The sequence below is a fragment of the Cyanistes caeruleus genome, chromosome 28, assembly GCF_971803275.1.
Source record: "Cyanistes caeruleus chromosome 28, bCyaCae1.hap1.1, whole genome shotgun sequence".
NCBI classification, from domain to species: Eukaryota; Metazoa; Chordata; class Aves; order Passeriformes; family Paridae; genus Cyanistes; species Cyanistes caeruleus.
Window position 1 is genome coordinate 26180 of NC_141728.1, and position 16706 is coordinate 42885.

A 16706-nucleotide genomic window follows, 5' to 3' on the forward strand; every position below is an offset into this window, starting at 1 on the left:
GGGGGCGGCGGGGGGGGGCGCAGGAATTTGGGGAGGGGGCGTTATTGGGGGAGGGGGCGTTATAGGGGGAGGGGGCGTTATTGGGGGAGGGGGCTTCTTCCTCCATCACAACGACACAAGCGGGGGGGGGGGCACGACCATATTGCACTTCCAATGGGGGGGGGGACTTAAAAAGGGGGGGAGGGCGGGCACAAAGTCGCCCCCTCCCCAAAATCAGCGTGGGAAAAGGGGAAGGGGCGGGGCGGGGGGGGCTGGGCCCCCTGGGTCGGGGGGGTCCAAATTTAGGGGGAGTCAGGGTCGTACACGGAACCCCCCCCCAATTTACAGAGCCGGGCTGGCACTCCCCCCCCCCGCCCCCCCCCCCAATTCCCGGGGGTCTCTCAGGTGCGGGCGGGGCCCTTCCCGCGGGCGGGGGGCTGCGGTGGGGGGGGGCTCTGGGGCGGGGGGGGGGTCTCGGCCTCGTCCCCCGAGCTCGCCCCTCCCCCATCCGTCACCTCCAGCTCCGAGTCCGACCCCTCCCCCACCCCCCCTGCCCCCCCCCCGGCGCGGGGGGGCGCGGGGGGCGCGGGGGGCGCGGGGGGAGGGGGCGGCAGGTAGAAGGGGGGTGGGTAGAGCGCGGCGGGGGGGGGCAGCTTGGCGGGGGGGGGCAGCGGCAGCGCCCCCGGCAGGTACGACCCCCACCCCCAGGGGTACTCGGGGAGGGGGGGGCGCCCGTAGCCCCCCGCCCCCAAAAGCGCCGGGGCCTTGGAGTAGCCCGAGAGACCTGCGGGAAGTGGGGAGGGGGCGTCAGTGGGGGCGGCCCCGCTCTGGGGGTCCCGGTTTTGGGGGGGGAGACTCGGGGGGTCCCTGCCCCGCTTTGTGGGGGGTCTCGTTCCCACCCGGGGGTCCCCGCCCCTTTTGGGGGGTCTTTGCCCCGCTTTGCGGGTCCCGGTTTTGGGGGTTCCGTTCCCACCCGGGGGTCCCCGCCCCGTTTTGGGGGTCCCGTTTTGGGGGTCCCTCTTTGGGGTCCCTATTTTGGGCTCCCCATTTGGGGTCCCGTCTGGGGGTCCCGCCCCGGTGCCCCCCCCGCCCCCCCGGGGGTCGCGCCCCCCTCACCGGAGCCCAGGAAGGGCGCGGCCGCCTCCAGCCGCAGCTTCTGGGGGGGCTCGGGGGGTCTCTCGAACAGAGGGGGGCGCCCGGGGGGGTCTGCGGGGCGGGGGACGCAGAACAGCGACTGCAGCGTCTGGGGGGGGCGCGGGATTTGGGGAGGGGGCCATGGCAGACCCCTCCCCAATTCCCCCCCGGTACCTGGGGTCTCTCTGACTGAAGCCCCCTCCCCAACTCCCCCCGGAGTCTGACTGAAGCCCCCTCCCCAATTCCCCCCGGAGTCTCTCTGACTGAAGCCCCCTCCCCAATTCCCCCCGGAGTCTCTCTGACTGAAGCCCCCTCCCCAACTCCCCCCGGAGTCTCTCTGACTGAAGCCCCCTCCCCAACTCCCCCTCCTCTCTCCCTCCGGGCCCCTCCCCTCGCCCCCGCTCCCCGGGCTCTCTCTGACTGAAGCCCCCTCCCCTATTTCGGCCCGGCCTTACCTCGGGGGTGCCGGGGCCGCACTCGGGGCCGGGGGCGGGGCAGGGGCCGGGGGTCAGCAGCAGCGGAGCCCCCCCCCCCAATTCCAGGAGGGGATAATTCACCAGCACCACTTTGCTGAAGTTGAACTTGTAGGTGAAGCGTTTGCCCTTGGTCTTGTGCAGGATCCGCTTGTTGTAGTAATACCTGGGGAGGGGGCGCGGCCTCGCTGCGACCCCCGCCCACCCTCCCGAACCACCCAGGGACCGCGGCGGAGGAGTCAGCCCACCCAGTCCTGAGACCCCCGGAGCCCCCCGGAGCTCCCCAGGACCCCGAGAGCCTCCCAGAGCCCACCCAGAGCCTCCTGAAGTCCCCCCGCACCCCCTGGAGGTCCCGGGCTCACTCTGGGGGTCCCCGGGATGGGGATTTAGGGCCCCTTTGTGTCCCCCCCGTGTCCTCCCTGTGCGTCCCGGGGGTCCTCAGGGTGATTCCGGGGTGGCTCTGAGGGGCCCCAAGGTGATTTAGGGTGATTTAGGGTGATTTAGGGTGATTTTGGGGTGATTTTGGGGTGATTTTGGGGTGATTTTGGGTGATTTTGGGGCGATTCGGGGCGGTTCTGGGCGCTCCCCTGACCTGAGGGCGCGGCTGAGCTTGTCGTAGTTCATGTGGGGCTTGCACTTGCGCACCCCCCAGAGCCGCGCCACCTCGTCGGGGTCCTTGATGACGAACTCGCCGTAGTCGCCCTGCCAGGCGATGACCTCGCGGTACTGCTCCTGCCGCAGCAGCTCCAGGATGAAGTGCCACAGCTGGATCTGCCGCGAGCCGGGGCTCGACTCCGCCTTGTACGCCCACTCGGGGAACGCGAAACCTGCGGGGACAGCGGCGTGACGTCATCGGCGTGACGTCATCGGCGTGACGTCATCGGCGTCGCTGCCAGTGCCGTGATGTCACCGCCATCGTCATCATCATCATTATCGTTATCATCATTGTGATGCCATCGTCACTGTGACATCCGTGTGAGGTCATCATCACCGTCATCATCACCATCATCATCATCATCACTGTGACGTCGTCACTGTGACGTCATCAGTGCGACTTCATCATCATCATTATCATCATCATCATCATCATTATCATCGTCATTGTTGTCATTGTTATCAGCAGTGTGACATCGTGAATCGGTGTGATGTCATCATCATCAATATGACATCATCAATGTGACGTCATCAGTGTGACATCATCTGTGTGACATGTGTGTGACATCATCATCACTGTGACACCCTGCTGTGCCCACTCGGGGAACGTGAACCCTGAGGGGACACGTGTGACGTCATCGAGGTGACATCATCACCGCTGTGACACCCCCGGTGTCACTGCTGGGCCCGCCTGGAGCCGTGGGGGACACGAGGTCCTCACCTGGATCTGGGCGGGCAGCACTGGGGCTTCCAGCTGTGTCCAGGTGTGTCCCCAGGTGTCCCCAGGTGTGCCCAGGTGTGTCTCAGCCCCCCCCAGGTACCCCCAGGTGTGTCCCCAGGTGTGTCCAGGTGTGTCCCAGACCCCCCCAGGTACCCCCAGGTGTGTCCCCAGGTGTTCCCAGGTGTGTCCACGTGTGTCCAGGTGTCTCCAGGTGTGCCCAGGTGTGCCCAGGTGTGTCCCAGGCCCCCCCAGGTACCCCCAGGTGTGTCCCCAGGTACGTCCAGGTGTGTCCCAGACCCCCCCAGGTGTCCCCAGGTGTCCCCCCCGTACCTGGGGCCCAGAGCGCGGGCACGGGCGCCGTGAGGAGCAGGTCGGACAGGCAGGTGCAGTCCATGGCCAGGGTCACACCTGGGGGGGGAGGGGGCGTCACTGGGGGCGGGGGGGGGGGATCCCGGGGGGGTTTTGGGGAGGGGGATTGGGGGATTGGGGGGGAGGAGAGATTTTGGGGGCACGTGGGGAACATTTGGGGGGATTTGGGGGAGGTTTGGAGGGGTCCGGGGGGGGTTTTAGGGATATTGGGGCACCTTTAGGGGGGATTTGGGATTTTAGGGATACAGGGGTGGTTTTAGGGCCGCATCCGGGGGCGCGGGGAGGATTTGGGGTGCCGGCCGCTCTTCCCCTCCCCCACCCTGCCCTCCCCCCGCCCCTCCCCCCACTGCCCCCCGGCAGCGGCGCCGCTCCCCCGGAATTATTTGGGATTTCGGAATTTGGGATTTCGGAATTCGGGATTTGGGGATCTGCTCGTTCTTTGGGATTTGAGGATCCGCTCGTTCTTTGGGATTTCGGAATTTGGGATTTGGGGATCCGCTCGTTCTTTGGGATTTCGGAATTCGGGATTTGGGGATCCACTCGTTATTCGGGATTTTGGAATTCGGGATTTGGGGATCCGCTCGTTCTTTGGGGTTCTCTCGTTCTCTGGGATTTCAGGACTCTTCTCTCGCTGTTATTTGGGATTCTCTCGCTATTTGGGATTCTCTCGCTGCTATTTGGGATTCTCTCCTTCTCTGGGATTATTTGGAATTCGCAGCTTCCTGAGCCTTTGGGGTTTTTTCCTCGCTCGCGCCGTTAACGACCCGCGCTGGGAATTGGGGCCGCGGGCAGCGCCGGGCACGGGGGACCCTAAACACACACACAGACAGGAATCCTATAGACACAGAAACTCTATAGATACAGACCCTAAACACACACACAGACAGGAATCCTATAGACACAGAAACCCTATAGATACAGACCCTAAACACACACACAGACAGGAATCCTATAGACACAGAAACCCTATAGATACAGACCCTAAACACACAGAGATCCTATAGATACAGAAACCCTATAGATACACAGAGATCCTATAGATACACAGGCCCTAAACACACACACATCCCCTATAGATACACACAGAGACCCTATAGATACACAGATCCTATAGACACAGAGGCTCTATATACACACAGACAGACCCTATAGACACACAGAGACCCTATAGGGGCACAGAAACCCACTATAGACACGCAGACCCCACTATAGACACAGACATCCCCTACAGATGCAGCCCCTATAGGGACGGATCCCTTATAGACACAGATCCCCTATACGGACGGATCCCCTATATGGACAGATCCCCTATAGACACAGATCCCTATAGACACGGCCCTCACTCCCCCTTAAACACACAGACCTCAAACCCCCCCTACACACCCCCTATAGACCCCAAACCGCACCCGAGCCCCCCACAGACCCCAAATCCCCCCCAAATCCCCCCTAAATCTCACCCCAGACCCCAAATCCCCCCCAAATCCCACCCCAGACCCCAAATCCCTCCCCAGACCCCAAATCCCACTCCAGACCCCAAATCCCCCCCAAATCCCTCCCCAGACCCCAAATCCCCCCCAGCCCTTCCCCCCCCCGTTCCCACGGCCCCTCCCCCCGCCCTCATTAATTATTCATCAGCCCCAATTACCGCCCGCGCGCCCTCGTTGTTTCATGACCCGCGGCGATGGCAGCGAGCCCGGACCCCCCCCCAAAATCCCCCCCCCAGCCCCGGGACCCCCGCCCATCTCCCCCCGAGCCCCCCCCAGCCCCCGGCCCGGATCGATCGCGGGATCAATGGGGCCGCTTTGATCCGCCGCGATCGGCGCCGGCCGGGGGGGTCGGGGGGGGTTTGGGGGGGCTGGGGGGCTGCAGGTGGGGTTGGGGGGGTCGGTGGGGGGCTTTGGGGGGGCTGGGGGGCTGCAGGTGGGGTTTGGGGGGGATTGGGGGAGGGTTTGGGGGGATTTGGGGGGGCTGGGGGGTCTAGAGGTGGGGTTTGGGGAGGGTTTGGGGGTCTGCAGGTGGAATTTGGGGGGTTTGGGGAGGGTTTGGGGGTCTGCAGGTGGAATTTGGGGGGTTTGGGGAGGGTTTGGGGGTCTGCAGGTGGAATTTGGGGGGTTTGGGGGTCTGCAGGTGGATTTTGGGGAGGTTTGGGGAGGGTTTGGGGGATTTGGGGGTCTGCAGGAGGAGACTGGGGGTCTATGGGGTGGTTTTGGGGTCTATGGGATGTGCAGCCCCTGCAGAGCCCCATAGAACCCCCATAGCCCCCCCATAGAACCCCCGTAGCCCCCCCATAGCCCCCCCCATAGGTCCCTCTATAGGCACCGCCCCGCGCTCGCACTGAGCGGCGGTGGCGGGGGGTAATTAATAATAATTAATTGATAATTAATGGCTCGTCATTAACAGCGTAAACAGCGGGGGCCTATAGAGCCCCTATGGGGCGGGGGGGGGGGCGTGCAGGGACCATCTATAGGGCGCGTGTGATATGGGCAGGGTCCACCCCCACCCCCTATAGGGCCCGGGAGACCCCTATAGGGTCCGGGGGGTCTCTGCAGACCCCTCTGTAGGGTCTGGGGGTCTCTGCAGACCCCTCGGTAGCTTCGGGAACCCTCTATAGGGTCTGGGGTCTCTCCGATCCTCTATAGGGTCTGGGGGTCTCTCTGAACCCCTATAGGGTCCGGGGGGGTCTCTGCAGACCGTCTATTGCTTCGGGAACCCTCTATAGGGTCTGGGGGTCTCTGCAGACCCCTCTGTAGGTTCGGGAACCCTCTATAGGTTCGGGAGTCTCTCCGATCCCCTATAGCGTCCGGGAACCCCCTATAGGGTCGGGGGGGGGTCTCTTCAGACCCCCTATAGGGTCTGGGGGTCTCTGCAGTCGCTCTATAGGATCGAGGAGCCCACCTATAGGGTGGGGGTCTCCATAGGTGCCCGGGACCCCGCAGTTCCGCGCCAGCAGAGGATGGGGGGGAGGGGCGGGGGGCGGGGGGGGAGGGGGAGGGGCGGGGGGAGGTTTGAGGGGGGGCCGGGATGTGGGGAGGGGTCCCGGGGGGGTTTTGGGGAGGGGTCCCGGGGCCGCCACTTCAAAGCCGCCGCTCGAGGCTGATCCGGCCCCGGTTCGGGGGGGTCCGGGGGGTTCGGGGGGGGTCCGGGGGGGTTCGGGGGGGGTTCGGGGCTGTTTGCGATCCGAGGGTCCCGGGAGGGGCTGGGGGGGATTTGGGGAGGGGGCGGGGCCGCGCTAATGAGCCATTAGCGGCTGATTAATGCGGCGGGGACGGGTTTGGGGGGGGGGACGGGAGCGGGGGGGGCGCGAGGGTTGGGGGGGGTCGTGCGAAAAGGGAGCGGAGACCCCCGGCCCCGGCTGGGGCCTCAAAACCCCCCCAAACCTCACAAAACCTCAAAAAAAACCCCAAACCTTCCCCCAAAACCCACCCCGCGTCACCGGAAACCCCCAAATCCGCTCTGGGGGTCCCGGTGCCGCCCCCCAAGACCCCAAACCCCCCCAAATCCGCTCTGGGGGTCCCGGTGCCGCCCCCAAAGACCCCAAACCCCCCCAAATCCGCTCTGGGGGTCCCGGTGCCACCCCCTAAGACCCCAAACCCCCCCAAATCCGCTCTGGGGGTCCCGGTGCCGCCCCCCAAGACCCCAAACCCCCCGAAATCCGCTCTGGGGGTCCCGGTGCCGCCCTCCGAAACCTCTCCGGGGGTCTCGGTGCCGCCCGCAAAGACCCCAAAAATTCCCCCCAGAGCCCTGCCGGTGGTCCCGGAGCCGCCCGGGGGTTGCCGGGGGTCGCGGCGCAGCCCCCGCAGCCCCCCCAGCCCGGCCGGGGGTCCCGGGGGTCCCGGAGCCGCCGCGTTCCGGCCCCGGCTCCATTTTTCTTCATTTGGAGCCACTTTAGCCCTGACGGCGCCGCTGATTTGAGGCTCCGGCGGCTCCGGGGGGGCGGGGGGGACCCCCGGGATGGGGGGGGCGGAGGGGGGGTCCCCCGGGATGGGGGGAGGAGGGGGCAGAGCGGGGACCCCCCCCCTGAACCGCCCGAGAAGGGGGAAAAGGCGCCCCCCGAAATTGGGGAATAAACTGGGGGAGAAAAGGGAGCCCCTCCCCCCCCAAGGAAATCGGGGGGGACCCCGGGGTGGGGGGGGCAGAGGGGGGGGACCCCGGGGTGGGGGGGGCAGAGGGGGGGGACCCCCGGGGTGGGGGAGGTGGGAAAAGGGGGACCCCCCCCCGGAACCGGGGAGACCGAGGGGGGAGCGGGATGGGGTCGGGGGGTGCTGTCGGTACCAGGGGGATTCGGGGGTACCGGGGGGGTGTTGGCGGTACCGGGGGAGGTTCCGGCGGTACCGGGGGAGATTCGGGGGTCCCGGCAGTGCCGGGGGGTGCCCCGGAGGGTGTTGACGGTACCGGGGAGGTTCCGGCAGTGCCCGGGGGGGATCCGGCGGTACCGGGAGGGTTCCGGCAGTGCCAGGGGGGTCCCGGGGGGTGTTGACGGTACCGGGGGAGGTCCTGGTGGTACTGGAGGGGCCCCGGTGGTACCGGGGGGGGTCCCGGCAGTACCGGGGGAGGTTCTGGCGTTATCGGGTCTGGTCCCGGCAGTACCGGGGGAGGTTCTGGCGTTATCGGGTCTGGTCCCGGCGGTACCGGGGGAGGTTCGGGGTGGTCCCGGCGGTACCGGGGGAGGTTCGGGGTGGTCCCGGCGGTCGTTGCCGGTATCGATCGGGCCATGGGAACCATCCGTTATCGTGACAGGGAGCGACTCGCGGCCCCATCGATCCCGGGCTGGGCGGCCCCGGCCCCGGCCCGGGGGAACGGGAACGGGACAGGAACGGGATTGAGACGGGACGGGATTGGGATGGTAACGGGATGGGAACGGGACGGGAACGGGACGGGAACGGGAACGGGACGGGAACGGGATTGAGACGGGACGGGATTGGGATGGGAACGGGAACGGGACGGGAATTAAACAAATACCGCACAGGAACGGCACCGATCCCGCATTGATCCCGCACCGAACCCGCACCGATCCCGCACCGAACCCGCACTGATCCCGCACCGATCCCGCACCGAACCCGCACTGATCCCGCACCGATCCCACAGCGGCCCCACACCGATCCCACACCAATCCCACACCGATCCCACAGCGGCCCCACAGCGGCCCCACACCGGCCCCACAGCGGCCCCACAGCGGCCCCACACCGATCCCGAACCGATCCTACACCGGCCCCACACCGATCCCACACCAATCCCACACCGATCCCACACCGGCCCCACAGCGGCCCCACACCGATCCCACAGCGGCTCCACACCGATCCCACACCGATCCCACACCGGCCCCACAGCGGCCCCACAGCGGCCCCACAGCGGCCCCACACCGATCCCACAGCGGCTCCACACCGATCCCACACCGATCCCACACCGATCCCACACCGGCCCCACAGCGGCCCCACAGCGGCCCCACACCGATCCCACACCGATCCCACAGCGGCTCCACACCGATCCCACACCGATCCCACACCGATCCCACAGCGGCTCCACACCGATCCCACACCGATCCCACACCGATCCCACACCGGCTCCACACCGATCCCACACCGATCCCACAGCGGCTCCACACCGATCCCACACCGATCCCACACCGATCCCACACCGATCCCCCGCGGGTCCCTCCCGCATCCCGGGCGGCTCCGGCCCCGCTGCCGCACTCCCGGGGGATCCCCCCTTCCCCAAAAGCCGGGACAGCAGGGCCGGGTGTGGCCAGGTGTGCCCCAGGTGTGCCCCAGGTGTGCCCAGGTGTGCCCCAGACACGCACCCCAGGAGCGTCAGCCCTGCATTCCAGGCCGTGCCGGGCTCACACGCACAGGTGTGCAAGGACACGTGAGGGCACACAGGGCTCACACCTGCAGGTGTGCAATGACACGTGAACCCCGACACGGAACTCACGTGCACGGGTGTGCAAGGACACGTGAGGGCACACAGAGCTCACACCACACGTGCACAGGTGTGCAAGGACACGTGAGTGCACACACAGCACACGTGCACAGGTGCACAAGGACACGTGAGGGCACACCGAGCTCACATGTGCAGCTGTGCAGGGCACACGTGAGTGCACACAGGGCACACACGGCACACAGGTGTGCAACGACACGTGAGGGCACACAGAGCACACGTGCACAGGTGTGCAAGGATACGTGAGGGCACACACGACTCACACCTACGGGTGTGCCGGGCTCGCGGGAGGGCACACAGAGCTCACAGCACACGTGAGCAGGCACAGAGCATGGGTGTGCAAGGACACGTGAGGGCACACAGGGCTCACACCTGCAGGTGTGCAGGGCACACGTGAGGGCACACAGAGCTCACACCACACGTGCACAGGTGTGCAAGGACACGTGAGGGCACACAGGGCTCACACCTGCAGGTGTGCAACAGCACGTGAGTGCACACAGAGCTCACAGCACACGTGAGCAGGCACAGAGCATGGGTGTGCAAGGACACGTGAGGGCACACAGAACTCACACCTGCAGGTGTGTAAGGACACGTGAGGGCACACAGAGCTCACAGCACACGTGAGCAGGTGTGCAATGACACGTGAAGGCACACACAGCACAGGTGCACGGGTGTGCAAGGACACGTGAGGGCACACAGAGCACACGTGCACGGGTGTGCAAGGACACGTGAGGGCACACACAGAGCTCAGGTGAGCCCACACACCTGTCCTGAGCTCCCCCCCCACCAGGCGGGCACAAACCAGAGCACGGCCGGACACCCCCACCCAAAAATCCGCCCCGGGACCCCCCCGCGGCCGCGGCACATCCGGGGGGACACCGGGGACAGAGGGACAGGGGGACAGAGGGACAGAAGGACAGAGGGACAGGGGGGACAGAGGGACAGAGGGGGCAGAGGGACAGAGGGACAGAGGGACAGAGGGACAGGGGGACAGGGGGGACAGGGGACAGAGGGACAGGGGGGACAGAGGGACAGGGGGACAGAGGGACAGGGAGGACAGCAGTGCTGGCAGTGACACCAGGGACACCGGCGACACCAGTTCAACCAGTGCCACCAGTGCGGCCAGTGCCACCTGTCCCCAGTGTCCCCACTGTGACTGGTGCCACCCGTGTCCCTCTGTCCCTCTGTCCCTGGTGTCCCCCCGAGCGCAGGGGAGGGGGACGTCGGGGGGTCTGTGGGGGTCCATAGGGGTCTATAGGGGTCCACAGGTGTCTATAGGGGTCTATAGGGGTCCATAGGTGTCTATAGGGGTCCATAGGGGTCTATAAGGGTCCATAGGGGTCCATAGGGCTGGGAGGCTCTATGGGCCCTAGGGCGGGCCGGGGTCTCCACAGAGGCTGCAGCTCTTAGGGGCGGGGGGGGTTCCGTGGGGCCGGGGGTCCCCAAAGACTACAGAGGGGCCCCAGTGCTGCAGGGCCGGGGGGCTCGGGGGGGCTCAGGGGGGCTCGGGGGGCTCGGGGGGGCTCAGGGGGCTCAGGGGGCTCAGGGGGGGCTCAGAGGGGGCTCAGGGGGGCTCAGGGGGCTCCAGAGGCTCTATGGGCTCTATGGGGTCTCTGTGGGGCCAGGCCCTCCGTGGGGCTGGGGGCTCTGTGAGGTCTCTCCAGGACCTGGGGTATCCATAGGGTCTCTAAGGGTCTGTCCAGGGTCTCTATAGGGTCTCGGGGTATCCATAGGGTCTTCATAGGCTCTCTACATGTTCTCTATAGGATCTGGGGTCACTATAGGGTCTCTATAGGGTCTCTCTGGGGTCTTTATAGGTTTTCTGTAGGGTCTAGGGTCTCTATGGGGTCTCTATGGGGTCTCTGTAGGGTCTCTGTGGGGTCTCTATAGGGTCTGGGGTCTCTCAGGGTCTCTCGGGGTCTCTATGGGGTCTCTATAGGATCTCTCTATAGGTTCTCTATAGGGTCTGGGGTCTCTCGGGGTCTCTGGGGGTCTCTCAGGGTCTCTATAGGATCTCTCTATAGGTTCTCTATAGGGTCTGGGGTCTCTCGGGGTCTCTGGGGGTCTCTCGGGCGCTGATGGATTCCCGCACTTGTCTCTTAATCTCCGGCGCGATCGATTCGCTATTTCCCTTTGTTGCCAGAAACTTCGATCGGGGCCGGCAGCGGCGGGAGGGGGGAAAAAAGGGGGTCGGGGGGGTTGGGGGGGGACACACAGAGCCAGGGACGTGGGGAGGGGGCGCAGGAAGGGGAGGGGGCGCGCGGGGGCGGCCGGAGCCGGAGCCGTCGGGAAAGTTGGGAACTCACCGCGGGGCGGCCTCGCATCGGGCCCGGAGAGAGGCTCGGGGGTCCCGGAGAGCGCTCGGGGGTCTCCGAGAGAGGCTCGGGGGTCCCGAAGAGAGGCTCGGGGGTCCCGGAGAGCGGTCGGGGGTCTCCGAGAGAGGCTCGGGGGTCCCGAAGAGAGGCTCGGGGGTCTCGGAGAGCGGTCGGGGGTCCCGGAGAGAGGCTCGGGGGTCTCGGAGAGAGGCTCGGGGGTCTTGGAGAGCGGTCGGGGGTCCCGGAGAGAGGCTCGGGGGTCCCGGAGAGCGGTCGGGGGTCCCGGAGAGAGGGGGTCGGGGGTCTCCGAGAAAGGGGTCGGGGCTGGGGGTCGCAGACCCTCCCCCTACGCCCCTTTTAGAAGGTTCGTGGCATCTGCAGAGGAAAGGGGGGGTGGGGAGGGGGGAGAGGGGGGAATTTGGGGTCTGGGGGAGGACAGGGAAGATCCGGGGGTCGGGGGGAGAGGGAGGAATTTGGGGGTCGGGAGGGGAGGGATGGAGGGAGCAGGGTCGGGGGGAGAGGGAACGGAGAAGGGGGAGAAGGATGGAGGGAGAGGCAAGGGGGGGTCGGGATCGGGTTCGGGATCGGGATCGGGATCGGGGTCGGGATCGGGATCGGGATCGGGGTCGGGATCGGGGTCGGGGGGACGGGGAAGGAGCGGGGATCGAGGGACCGGGATCGGGGGGAGCGGGGATGGAAGGAGGGAGCGGGGTCGGTGGGAGAGGGAGGGAGGGATCGGGAGCGGGATCGGGATCGGGGTCGGGATCGGTGGGAGAGGGGAGGGAGGGAGCGGGAATGCGGGGTCGGGGGGAGCGGGAATGCGGGATCGGAGGGAGCGGGAATGCGGGATCGGTGGGAGAGGGAAGGAGCGGGAATGCGGGATCGGAGGGAGCGGGAATGCGGGATCGGAGGGAGCGGGAATGCGGGGTCGGTGGGAGAGGGAATGCGGGATCGGTGGGAGAGGGAAGGAGCGGGAATGCGGGGTCGGTGGGAGAGGGGATGTGGGGTCGGAGGGAGAGGGAAGGAGCGAGGGTCGGAGGGAGCGGGAATGGAAGGAGCGAGGGTCGAGGGATGGGGCGGCCGGGAAGAACCGGGATCGGAGGGAGCGGGAATGGAGGGAGCGGGAATGCGGGGATGGAGCCGGGACGGCGGGGAGGGAGCGGCGGGGTCGGGAAGGGAAGGAAGCGGGGCCGGCGGGGATGGAGCCGGGACGGCGGGGTCGGGAAGGGAAGGATCGGGAATGAGGGGACGGAGGGAACGGGGCCGGCGAGGATGGAACCGGGACGGCGGGGATGGAGGGAACGGGGACGGGAAGGGAAGGATCGGGAATGCGGGAATGAAGCCGGGACGGCGGGGATGGAGGGAACCGGGACGGGAAGGGAAAGAACCGGGGCCGGCGGGGATGGAGCGAGCGGGGATGGAGCCGGGACGGCGGGGAGGGAGCGCCCGGGGCCGGCGGGATCGGGAAGGGAAGGAGCGGGAATGCGGGGATCGGAGGGAACGGGGATGGAGCCGGGACGGCGGGGATGGAGAGAGCGAGGACGGGAAGGGAAGGGTCGGGAATGCGGGGATGGAGCCGGGACGGCGGGAACGGGATGGGAGGGAGCCGGGAATGAAGGGAGGGAGCCGGGAATGAAGGGAGGGAGCCGGGAATGAGGGGACGGAGCCGGGAATGAGGGGACGGAGCCGGGGATGGAGCCGGGAATGAGGGGACGGAGCCGGGAATGAGGGGAGGGAGCCGGGGATGGAGAGAGCGGGACCAGTGGGAGCAGCGGGGGCGGCGGGGACGGAAGGTCCGGGGATGGAAAACCGGGATGAGGAGATGGAAAACCGGGATAAGGGAGAAGGAGCTGGGATGGAAAACCGGGATGAAGGAGAAGGAAAACCGGGATAGGGAAAAGGAAAACCGGGATAGGGAAAAGGAAAACCGGGATGAGGGAAAGGAAAACCGGGATGAGGGAAAGGAAAACCGGGATAGGGAAAAGGAAAACCGGGATAGGGAAAGGAAAAGCGGGATGAGGAAAAGGAAAAGCGGGATGAGGGAGAAGGAAAAGCGGGATGAGGGAGAAGGAAAAGCGGGATGAGGAAAAGGAAAAGCGGGATGAGGGAGAAGGAGCGGGACAGCGGGGGAGGATCAGAGGGAAGCGGGGGGGGTTGGAGGGAGCCGGGAACGGAGGGTCCGGGGTGGGAGAGAGGGAAGGAGGAAGAGGAGGAGGAGGAGGAGGAGGAGGAGGAGGAGGAGGAAGAGCGGGGCAGGGGAGAGGGAGGAGAGAGGGATGGGGCAGAGGAGGAGGAGGAGGAGGGAGGGAGGAAGAGGAGGAGGAGGAGGAGAGGAGGGATGGAGGGATCGGAGGAAGAGGAGCAGGGAAGGAGGAAGAGGAGAACGGCAAGACGAGGAAGAAGAGCAGAAGGAAGAGGAAAACGGGAAAGAGGAGGAAGAGGAGGAGGAAGAGGAGCGGGACGAAGGCTCCGGGGCCGCGCCGCCGGGGCCGGGCTTTAAGTAGCGGCCGAGCGGGGCCGGCGGATCGATGGATATAATTTTCCTCAAACTCGGAAAATAAAGTTCATCGCTGATCAAATTTGAAACCAGCTGCGGCGGCGCGGCCCGAAATGGGCTTCGATCGGGGGGGGCGGCGGCGGGGGGCACGCGGGGACCCCCCCCCCCGCGGGAGGGGTGGGCGTGGAGGGGAGGGGGAGACCCCCAAAAGTGTCCTGGAGACTGGGCGGGATCCACGCCCCACCAAAAACGGCCTGGAGGTGGTGTGGGACCCCCCCCAGAAATGCGGGGGGGACCCCGAGAATGTCCCCAAAACACGCGTGGGACCCCCAAAAATGTCCCCCCAAAATAGGCACGTCCGGGCCCCCAAAGTCTCCCCAAAATTGTCCCCAAACCAGGCTTGGGACCCCCGAAATGTCCCCAAAACAGGCGTGCCCCAAACCAAAAACGTCCCCCAAAAATGTCCCCTCAAAATTGTCCCCAAAACAGGCGTGGGACCCCCAAAAATGTCCCCGCAAAATTGTCCCCCCCCAGCGCCCCCTCCCCCCATTTCTGAGGGGTGGGACACTCCGCCCCCCCCAAATCGCATTTTGGGGAGGGATCCCCCCACTTTTTGGGGTCTGGGGAGCAGCCGGGGGTGGGACCCTTCGATTTTGTATGGGGGGGTCTCGCTCCTCCCCATCTTAATTTTGGGGGCTCCCCAAACCCCCCCCATTGTGGGTTGGGGGCTCCCCCTTTTCCCCCCCCAAAACTCCTCGGAGGGGTCTCCCCCCGGGGGTGACCGGGGTGGATTTGGGGGGGTCCGGGGGAGACGGGGGGGGCTTTGGGAGGGATTTGGGGGGGTCTGGGGGGATTTGAGGGTGCCCAGGGGGGTTTTGGGGGGGTCCAGGGGTGAGCGGAGGGAGTCCGGGAGGGGTCAGGGGGGTCCATGGGGTTCCGGGTGGTCCATGGGGGTCTCTGGGGAGGATCCGTGATGGGGTCCATGAGGGGGGGGCTGGGGTCCATGGGGGGGTCCATGGGGGGCTGGGGTTCCATGGGGGGGTCCATGGGGGGCTGGGGTTCTGGGGGGTTCCATGGGGGTTCTGGGGGGGGTCCATGGGCGGGGGGTCCATGGGGGTTCTGGGGGGTCCATGGGGGTCCATGGGGGGGTTCCATGGGGGGGTCCATGGGGGGCTGGGGTTCATGGGAGGGTCCATGGGAGGGTCCATGGGGGTCCAATGGGGGGTTCCGGGTGGTCCATGGGGGGGGTCCATGGGGGTCCATGGGGGGCTGGGGTTCATGGGGGTCCATGGGGGGGTCCATGGGGGGGTCCATTGGGGGGTTCCGGGTGGTCCATGGGGGGGGTCCATGGGGGTTCTGGGGGGGTCCAGAGTCCATGGGGGTGTTCCGGGAGAGGGGGGGAGGTGTACCCACCAACCCACCCCCCAAATTTTTAGCGGAACGCTCTCTCCATCATCCCAGAGCCTGGTGCCGGGGGTGGGGGGCTCAGGGGCGGGGGGCTCGGGGGTGGGGGGCTCGGGGGGGTCGCAGCGCGCGCCGCGCGTGTTTTGGTCGCTGTCTGGAGCGGCGGAATTATGAAAAATTCGCCCATCGACAGCGCGGCTCAGGCTCGATTAGGGCAGATGGGACATGACAGCCCCCGATCAATACGGGCCCGGCCGCCCAAGTGTCAAGTAATGAATCAATTTCGAGTAAATTTTCCATTTTTCAGGGCCCGTTCGGCGAGAGAAGAATATCCTCTTTTGTAAAGATATTATTATCGATTGCGGCGGCAATTTGACATCAGGGGTAGTTAATTCCACTCAGAATAAAATTGAAAACACTTGAGAGAGGGAGAGAGGGAGACAAAGGGTGGGGGGGGTGGGGGAGGGGAGGGGAGGGGGAGGGGGCGATGGGGGGTGGGGGGTTGGGATGAGGGGGTTTGGGGTGTGGGGGGGTGAAGGGATAAAGGGGTTTAGGATCGGGGAGGGTTGGGATAAGGGAGTTTGGGGTGAGGGGCTTTGGGATCAGGGGGATTCGGGGGTTGGGGTGAGGGGGATGAAGGGATAAAGGGGTTTGGGATCAGGGCTTTGGGATAAGGGGGTTTGGGGTGAGGGATAAGGGGGATTCGGGGATTGGGGTGAGGGATAAAGGGATAAAGGGGGGTTGGGATAAGGGGATTTGGGATCAGGCGGTTTGGGATTGGGGTGACCGGGATAAAGGGGGGATTTGGGATCGGGGGATTGGGGGATTTGGGATAAGGGGATTTGGGATCAGGGGTTTGGGATTGGGGTGACCGGGATAAAGGGGGGATATGGGATCGGGGGATTGGGATAAAGTGGTTTGGGATTGGGGTGAGGGGGATGAAGGGGTAAAGGGCTTTGGATAAAGGGGTTTGGGATAAGGGAATTTGGGATTGGGGTGAGAGGGCTGGATTGGGATCCAGGAGGGATAAACGGGATATCGGGAGCATGGAGTGACCCAGGGATGGGGGGATGCATCATCCCGAATTCCTGATCCTGAATTCCCCAGTCCCCAAATCCCGCATTCCTGATCCCGAATCCTGCATTCCTTAATCCCGCATCCCCGATCCCGCATTCCCAAATCCCGCATTCCCGAATCCCTCAGTGCCAGCCCAAACCCCAAATCCT

At 66.0% G+C, this 16706-nt stretch overlaps 1 protein-coding gene across 1 annotated transcript; it reads right to left on the minus strand.

Annotated features, from left to right (window-relative positions):
- Positions 1-105: 105 nt before the first annotated feature.
- ERFL (ETS repressor factor like) lies at positions 106-3355 on the minus strand. Its single transcript, XM_086864847.1, has 6 exons — positions 3292-3355; positions 2179-2413; positions 1569-1752; positions 1096-1222; positions 682-763; positions 106-166 (listed from the first exon to the last, which is right to left on the minus strand). The coding sequence occupies exons 1-6, from the start codon at positions 3353-3355 to the stop codon at positions 106-108; spliced, it is 753 nt and encodes a 250-aa protein (XP_086720973.1).
- Positions 3356-16706: the final 13351 nt, after the last annotated feature.

What these genes read in the sequence shown, in the direction of transcription:
- ERFL (XM_086864847.1), bottom strand. Translation starts at nt 3,355, where the DNA reads ATGGACTGCACCTGCCTGTCCGACCTGCTCCTCACGGCGCCCGTGCCC. An exon ending in GCCCGCGCTCTGGGCCCCAG is followed by an intron (nt 2,414 to 3,291) that starts GTACGGGGGGGA and finishes CTGTCCCCGCAG; the next exon opens with GTTTCGCGTTCCCCGAGTGG. An exon ending in CGCGCCCTTCCTGGGCTCCG is followed by an intron (nt 764 to 1,095) that starts GTGAGGGGGGCG and finishes CACTTCCCGCAG; the next exon opens with GTCTCTCGGGCTACTCCAAG.